The 8,709-nt window shown below is 41.6% G+C and overlaps 1 protein-coding gene across 1 annotated transcript; it reads left to right on the forward strand.

Annotated features, from left to right (window-relative positions):
• The first annotated feature begins 4,278 nt into the window (after nt 1–4,278).
• CER1 (cerberus 1, DAN family BMP antagonist) lies at nt 4,279–7,112 on the forward strand. The gene is made up of 2 exons (XM_010988184.3): nt 4,279–4,785; nt 6,491–7,112. Exons 1-2 carry the CDS (start codon nt 4,279–4,281, stop codon nt 6,803–6,805), a joined length of 822 nt encoding a protein of 273 aa, XP_010986486.1. The 3' UTR covers nt 6,806–7,112.
• The last annotated feature ends 1,597 nt before the right edge of the window (nt 7,113–8,709 follow it).

Genomic DNA, 8,709 nt, shown 5'->3' on the forward strand with positions numbered 1-8,709 from the left:
AAGTCCAAGGTCAAAGGGTTGGCAAGGTTGTTTCCCTCTGACGGCTCTCTCCTCGGCTTGTAGACTGCCGCCTTCCCCTATGTCTTCACAGCTGTCTCCTCTGTGTGTGTCTTTGTCTTCATCTCTTTTTCTTACGAGGACACCAGTCTTATGGGAGTAGTGCCCACCATAACAGCCTCATTTTAATTTGGTTACCTCTTTAAAGGCTCTATAAATATGGTCATATTCTGAGGCCCTGGGGAGTTATGACTTCAACATATGAATTTGGTGGAGGAGAGATGGGTGCACAATTCAGCCCATAGCAGGTAACAAGGTTAAAAGATTGAATCTAAGTAAGTTGATAACAGTGATTACCCCCATGGTGGGACAGGAAGCCTGGGGTGGGGGTGAGGGGCGGTCAGAGGAGGATTTACCTTTTATCATACTGTTTTTTATTTTTTTGTATAATCTCAATTTTGTTACTACATCTATTTATTACCTAATCAAAAAGAAAAAAAGTTACTACAAGAAATTAAGAATTTGAATATAGTTCCCTGTGCTATACAGTAGGTCCTTGTTTATGAAAGGAAAAATAATGTGTATGTATATGTGTAACTGAATCACTTTGCTATACACCTGAAAGTAACATTGTAAATCAACTACATTCCAAAAAAATTTTTTTAATTTGTATGACATCTATTGAACTTCCTTGTGCTCAACAAATATGTGTTGAGTAAAGTTAGCAGAAACACAGCGTGACAGTCCACTGTGCCTTGGGGGTCTCAGTCTACCTGAAAGCCCCCGGTTAGCGCAGGAATGGGGTCTGCCTAGGCTTTCCTTGCCTAACTCACTTTGAATAAACTAGCCTCTCCCTCTAGACTGCAAATTCCACCAGGCGTGGACAAGGACACCCTCAGCATTGTATCCCCAGGACCTAGTGCTGAGCCGGCACTCAGATATACGCCGTAGGAGTGAATGCATCCATGAGTCGGGCTTTGTGGAAGCAGACCCGCCCTAAAGTGTTATTTCCGTAGAAAGTGTTAGACAGGGGAGTGCAGAGGGGGAGAGTTCTGTGCTTTAAAAAAATTAATAAGCTAAATCATGGTAAAGAGTTTAAGGGGAAATCACTTACCCTAATTTGCTGTCTTCCTTGTCCTTTGGAAAAGAAGAGAAAGATTCTGCCTTCTTTTGAATTCCTTTTAAATAATCTAAACTCTGTGACCCTGTTGCTTTTCTATATTTTGAAGAGAGGTAGTTATGAGGCAGTGGCGTGTACCCTAAACAGATTTCTTCCACAAATCCATCAACCCCAATTTCCCCTCTTGTCTCTCAGTTTAACTCTAATGCCTACTTCCTCCCCCATCGCTGCTTCTCACCTTTTGTTGATTTAGGTCTGGGGTTTTCAGGGAAGCACTGAGTCTCTCGGTTTCTCCCCAGCGAGCCCTAGACTACTTCTCAGCTCCGCTCGGAGAGTCTGTAAGAGGGACAGAAACCACAGCTGCTACTGTCCTCTCACAGGCGCACCGGGAGCTCTGCTCAGTCCCGGAGACATCCTAGTGTCTGGGAAACCAGGTCAAGTTGAACGCAGAGCGTTCAGATCACGCTGAACAAGCACTGTAAATTAGAAAGGATGAATAATTCTCTGGCTCCAAGACAGGCCTGAGGTGGTCCCAGGAAGTGGACTTAGACAGGCTTGGGCTCATGAAAACTCAGGCCTGCCTTTCGCTGTGACATTTGGTACTAAGCACACCAACAGTGTATGGGGCTCTCTCCGCACGACAGCTCCCTGCTGTGTCTGGAGGCCCCCTCCATACCTACCTCCATTTGGCTTCATCCAACTTGGAAGGTAACTGTATGCTTGCATCACTGAAAACACACAGAGGCAGCGTATTTTGGCTGAAAGCTACAGAATGTTTATATTTTTAAGAGTAAACTATAATGTACCACATACACAGCTTTAGAACTGATGGAAGGACACGGTGGTGAAAGGTACATGCCGCCTTAGCCGGGAAAGACGGGGGCTGAAGACAGACTTACATACCTCAGTGCTCATCCCAGAAGGCTTTGCTTTGCTAGACTGACCCTTCAAAATATCTGCACGTTTTCTCAACAGAAATGACAGAACAGCAAAGAGAAATTCTCCATGAGTGAATTTCAAATGACATTTATAAACACCAAAATCAGCATCAGCAGAAGAGGAGTTTAGGACTAAAGAAAGGGTCGGTGTGGACTACTGACATCCCTACAGCTCATAAAATGAAGTTAGAAGTGTGTGATAACACTAGTCTGCTGGAGGGCAGGAACCAAGCTGTCAGCGCACTCTACCATCTTCTAATATCTAATATGATGCTTGGCCCACAAAGTAAGCCTGCTGCAAATTTTAATTCAAAAGATATTATTTAAATTGTTTTCCATGTTCGGAGCCAAGCAACCTGAGAGCCGAGGGGAGTCTCTGGAATAGTCTTCAGTCTGGGGAAATGTCAGATACTGGGACTGATGGCAATGGAACTTCAGGCACAGAAAAATAAAGCTTAAAAGGATTCAGGAAACATACTTGTCTTTATATTAATAATTAAGTGGCCAACTAATATAAATTATATAATTTATAGTTAGAGTGGCCAGTTCTCGAGGCCTATTGCATTGGGTGGCTGAGGGAAATTAAGAAATATGAACAGCAAGCAATTTTTAAAAATTACTTTAAAAGAAATGGCAAATACTAATGCTCATTTAGTGCGGATCAACTGTGCCTTAATTAATCCTAGCACAGATTCTGTGAGTATTTGGTACAAGTGAAATACAACTCTTCTGATAGATCTCTGGAAAAATGATGGTTCATTTTAAAATAGTTCATTATTGTAGGTAAAGGGACTAACTTGAGGTAAAGGGACTTACAAGGGACTTAACTCGTCTCACAGAAATCAGGCAGGACTATTAAGAAGAACACAAGTGTCTGGAAAAAAGATTCCAAGGGGTCACTTCTTGGAAAGAAAGATTAATCAGCACTGAAAAAAGGGAAGGGGGGGACATGTTCCAGGATTATGTGTGTCACTGGAAGTGAGGAATATGGTGATTAAATGAAAAAGGGAGAGATACAAGCCAGCATTGGATCAATTCCCGGTGGAAATGCTGTTCAAATGGTATAGAGGGTTGATTGGACTCAATTCTGGGTTTCAGTTTTGGGATATGTTTCTTTCTCATATCCTTGCCTGATTTATAACATTGTTGTACGATAGTCCTCCAACAAATTTCCCATTGATCCTTGGAAACTCATGTTTGCCTCCATCTGTATTTAACCTGGCCGTTAATTACTGTGGAAGAAGGAAGATGATGTGGATTCCGCAAGGGAAGGAACTGATCAACCAGCTCCATGCCCAGAGCTATCAAGCCTGGTGCTTAGAATCCACGTTCTCAAGTCTGGCTCTTTGTTTAGAGAAAGAAGAGGAAGAAAAGTCAAGTAGAGTGGCTTATGGCAAAGCCATTTCCCCATCCTCACTGAGGGCTAATGAGCTGTCAGTCTATTACTTAGGATCCTGTTGAGAAATTTGTGAACAATTGGAAAAGTTTATCTGATGATTGAGCAGCTGTGAAATTTAGCACCAAATATTTGATCCTGAAGGTGAGGGGATTGCTTGGGAATTGTGAGTTTCCGTGGGTGGAAAAGGAGAACGTACCCCCTCAGCCATTACCGTGCAAAAGTCAGGAGCCCCAACCAGGTCTAAGAAACTGGAGAGTCTGCTGCTCAACCAAGTTAAGATCCTTCTATTCCTTCCTTTCCCTTCCTTGCAACTTTTGTATACTTGTTTGGCTGCTCGTGTGTGTGTGTATGTGTGTGTGTGTGTGTGTGTGTGAAGAACCTAACAGCCTGAGCTTTTGCTAAACGTCTGCCTTTAATTTTTATCTGATATGCTTCTGTCTTAAAAACTCGTCTTGTCTCTTCTATCCCAGCACAAAGCAGATGCACCACAAATGTTAGCTGACTCTGGCCCTTCTAATAACAGTGATGGGAAATCCCAGGGAAGAATGTGTTGTTTTCATTAGTACTGCTCTTTAAATCTCAGACGATAAAGTGTCAGCTAATGACCCCCTGGGTCCCCGGCTTTCACTGGGCCCCTCTAAAATACACAAAACCGAAGTGAAGGCAGGACACCATTAGCACTATGTAATTCAAGCAAACAATAAAAGTGTTTACTCTGCCTGGCTACTGACCACCGCCTCCCCATCCCACAGCAAGTATCTATATATAGCATCTCCTTGTTCACAGTCCTGCAGAGCCTGACCCTCTCTTTAGGCCCCGACAGCATGCATCTCCTCTTCCTTCAGCTGCTGGTGCTCCTGCCTCTGGGGAGGGCTGCTGGGCCCTGGGTCGGCCGCCAGAGCCAGAGTTCTGTTTCCCTTGTGCTCCTGGAAAGGCACCGCAGAGAGCTCTCCATGGGCAACCACGAGGAAGGTGAGGAGAAACCAGATCTTTTCGTAGCGGTGCCGCACCTGATAGGGGCCAGCGCGGCGGGGGAAGGCCAGAGGCAGAGAGAGAAGATGCTGTCCAGGTTTGGCAGATTCTGGAAGAAGCCCGAGAGAGAGCGACGCCCAACTCAGGACCTGGTCAGTGAGCAGTTCCCGCCTGGGTCCCAGGGCCTCGCTCAGCCAAAGGATGGGATGCCAGTGGAGAAATCTCCTCTGCGGGAAGAAGCCAAGAAATTCTGGCACCACTTCATGTTCAGAATGAGTCCAGCTTCTCAGGGGATCATCTTGCCCATCAAAAGCCATGAAGTGCATCGGGAGACCTGTAGGACAGTGCCCTTCAGCCAGGTATTGGTCCTGGGTCGGGGAGGGGCTCAGGCTTCTCAGGAGGGGTGGGTGGAGAGTAGGGGAAGAATGTGCCAGGAGCCTGATATGGTCCTTGGACCTTCATCGTAGGGTTTGGCAAAGCACCTCCATACTCTCTAAATTTCCTTCTAAATTTTCCATTGTTTCTTGGTATTCTGGAAATGCAGCAAGAATGGTATGATGGTATTATGATGGTATGATTAGTAATTATGCATCTTGTTGGCACAAAGCTTAATTTTATGGAATTGTATTTATTTATTTTTCCATTGGTGAACTGATCTCTCTGGAGGGGTAATTAAGACTGTACCCTCAGTTAGGAAACGGGGAATTTAGATCAATCACCAGAACTTCTCTCTAGCTACATCTTTACACTCTATTGGGATATGGGTGAGAAGCAGGTCAAGTCCATCGGTAGATAAGATGAGATACATTGGACTCCTCCCCAAATCCATGTGTATGATGGTCTTGATCCCTGTAGGTCTGTGAAATATGTTAAGGATGTCAGGCAGAAGTTGCCATATTGTTTCTAGCATTGCTACAGCAAAAAAAAAACAACACTTTTTTTTTTAATATAACTTATTTTCTAGTATGCTTTCAAAAAACAATCTTGATGTGAAATCACATTTCCTCCCCTTAGAAATGCCTTTCTTCCAATTCGTGTTGCGTTGGCTGATTTGCGGTTATTAGGGTTGATTCCATGCTAGTAAGACAAAGGAACATTCTACTATCTACTTCCTGCAGTCAATCCTGGCAAAGCCTACACTCCAAATGTTACATTAAAACTGAGAAATTGCATCAGGTCCTTAAACATGAAGATACTGAACCAAAAGCGTTGCAGGATTGAGTAAAATTTTACAGTCCAGTAATGCTACCCAATTAAGCAGGCAGAATTATAAGGTAATTGACTATGCAAGGCAGTTAAGTGTTCTGCCTGAAAAGGCAAGGATATGTAGCAACAAGTCAATTATCAAATAATAATGACTGCTTTGTTGGTCTATGTATAATTAGAAAATTGCTCCTAAGAATTGGGCAATCAAATTTCTTTTGAACTCTTATTTTGAATTCTGTTGCTAATTAAACTAAAATTAAGGTGTTTGGCTCTTTTATATTTTGAAGGGCACAGAAAGCTAGACGTCTGGGGCTATGGGAGAGGCACAGGTGGTGTTGTGCCTGGTGATTTGGAGACATCTGGGTTGCAGCTTTGTTCTACACGACTTAATAGTTTTGAATGCACCTGCAAACTAAGAATTAAATTCTTGATGTTCTGATCTATTCTATGAACAGTTGAACAAACATGTATTAAGAATTTACTATGCAAAATGCACTGTGAAAAGTAGAAGGGTGAGGCACATTACTTATAAGAAGCTAGCCATTAGAATTTTTCAGGCAGGTAACGTCCAGTTAGACAAGATTTCTTAAGGTCTGGCATTTAAAAGTAGAGTAAAATGTTTTCACATTAACTTAGGGATATCCTAATTTATTAATTAACCCAATAAAATAAATTTAGTTGAGATAGCTCCATGCCCTTAAGATATAAATACCTGGATATTGCAAAAATGTATCCAAAATTGGAAAGATTTTAAAAATTTTAGTCTAAGTTATCTTCAGACTTACATGTTAGCTTCTGCATCACATGTGTTAAAGAAATGACTCAAGAAAATTTAATGGGGATATGTTTGCCTTTTAGACTATCACTCATGAAGACTGTGAGAAAGTGATTGTACAGAACAACCTTTGCTTCGGAAAATGCGGGTCTGCTCGTTTTCCTGGAGCTGCGCAGCACCCCCACACCTTCTGCTCCCACTGCTCGCCTGCCAAGTTCACCACGATGCACTTGCAGCTGAACTGCACTGGCCTTGCCCCCGCAGTCAAGGTTGTGATGCTGGTGGAGGAGTGTCAGTGCAAGGTGCAGACAGAGCACCAGCATGGACACCCCGAACAGGCTGGCTTTCAGGCAGACTTCCATGTCCAGGATCCCTTTATCCCAGGACTTTCAACTTAAAAAAGCTATTCCACTACTGTCAGCAAAGTTGCTGATTATTCAGTCTGAAATGTTGAGTGGGTATATAATATTTTAAGGGAAAGTTTGTTTACGACATCGCTGTGAGAACGATTTAGAGGTCATAGTATTTATTCATCTAGCTCTCTGTACACACTTGGCATCTGGTCTTGGCTCTGCCACTAACTAGCTATAGGATGTTAACAAGTTATAGAAGCTTTTTCCACCTTAAGTTTTTCATCTGGAAGTGAGGGACTTGAATTAGATGATTGCTAAGGTCCTTTCCACTACTAATATTATATGGTCCATTGGCTCCAAGTTTTGGTAAAAGTCCTCCAACTGCGGAAGGAATAGAAACAAACTAAACCATAAAAATGGGTTTCTTTAATAGCTTGTCAAAGCATTCACAAAAAAGTGTGTGTGTATATATATACACATATTTACACATATATATACATACATATATATTTGTGGTATTTGTAGAAAGGATTCCTCATACTTGTAGCTGCTTTTGCTTCTGAGGCCATGTTTTCTTTGACTCCTATCAGATGATTAGCCAGTGGCATAGATAGAAGGAGTAAGCTGTTTAGTTGCCTCCTTATTTGTGTTACTCCTCACATAAAATTCTGAATGTCAGGTCTCTAGCGTTGAAGAAGGGACACTGATGTTACTTTTAACACTTTACATAGGGGTCAGGAATAATCATTGGTAGCCAAACTACTACCTGTATCATGGGGAAGGAAAAATTCTATGACCAGTACCAGGTTGAAACGTTAATCCAGAGATGAATGAAATTGATGAAGGAATTCCAGTAGATCAAGTTAAATAAACTACGAATGATTTAAAACCTTAAAAACAATTTACAGATGAAATCCTTTATCCACATGCATTTTGGATTAGGTAGTTTAGTAAGGGTTCTGTGTTTGCATGACTGTGTTTTTTGCTACTGTATCAAAACTTCGTACTACAAATTTTATTCTGCAAATGCCACAGTTGCAAATTCAGAAATATTCCGAATATTTTAATGTATTAAATTTTAGTGTATGAAGCACTCTGGGAGGTGTTGTGGCATTCAATTGTCGTATATTTTGTCCTTATTTGTTTTGCCTGTTCCATAATTTAAAGGCACTGTCAGGAGATTACCTAGCTAAGAGCCTTTCTGCAATGGCTTCATAGGCTAATGACACTAGTCCCAGTGCTCCTTCTAACATTGCAAGCAGCTTTCTGTCAAGGTCCTTCAATCATTGTCTTTTAGTCATTACATTTCTCCTGTCTGTATTTATTTGTATGAAAAATATGCAGTATTGGCTTTCTTTGGCCATATTTCTTTTTCTAAAATCATTCTTTAAAAATTTATCTTAAAAATGATTTTAATTATTTGGATCCCTTTACTTTCAGTACACACACACACACAAAGGATTTCCCAGAATAATAATTTTAAAAACAAAGAAATTAATGCCTATTTTAATTCTGTTCTGCTTTAATCACATCATCTAACCTGCTGTCCTGAAGAAGTGAATGCGTTTATATTTAGTGTATATTCTGCAACACATCAACACAGTAGAGTATGTGCTACACAGATACACATGTGGCACTTACATCAGAATATATTATACCCTCTGGTGGCCAAAGACAACTTAATTGGCCAAGATATGGTCATAAGGCTAAAACTGTAAAGCATTAATGCTATCCCAGCTGGTCAATATATTTTGGTGCCAAAAGCTATTGAGCAGCTGTCCAGTTTGCAGTCTCCTAACCCTGATTATATAAACCCATCTCCACCAATTGGACTATCCTTCTCCTCACACACTTGCAAATCCCTTTTATCTATCCTTGCAAATAGATTCTCAAGCCCAAGCCCCAAACAATCATCAGTCTTATTTAAACCCTGCTCCGCCCTTCCCTCA

Source organism: Camelus dromedarius, chromosome 10 (assembly GCF_036321535.1).
Source record: "Camelus dromedarius isolate mCamDro1 chromosome 10, mCamDro1.pat, whole genome shotgun sequence".
Lineage (NCBI taxonomy): Eukaryota > Metazoa > Chordata > Mammalia > Artiodactyla > Camelidae > Camelus > Camelus dromedarius.

Bases quoted from the DNA above. Each gene is read 5' to 3' on its own strand.
- CER1 (XM_010988184.3), top strand. From the start codon at position 4,279: ATGCATCTCCTCTTCCTTCAGCTGCTGGTGCTCCTGCCTCTGGGGAGG. The intron at 4,786-6,490 runs GTATTGGTCCTG...TTTGCCTTTTAG, and splicing joins GGACAGTGCCCTTCAGCCAG to ACTATCACTCATGAAGACTG.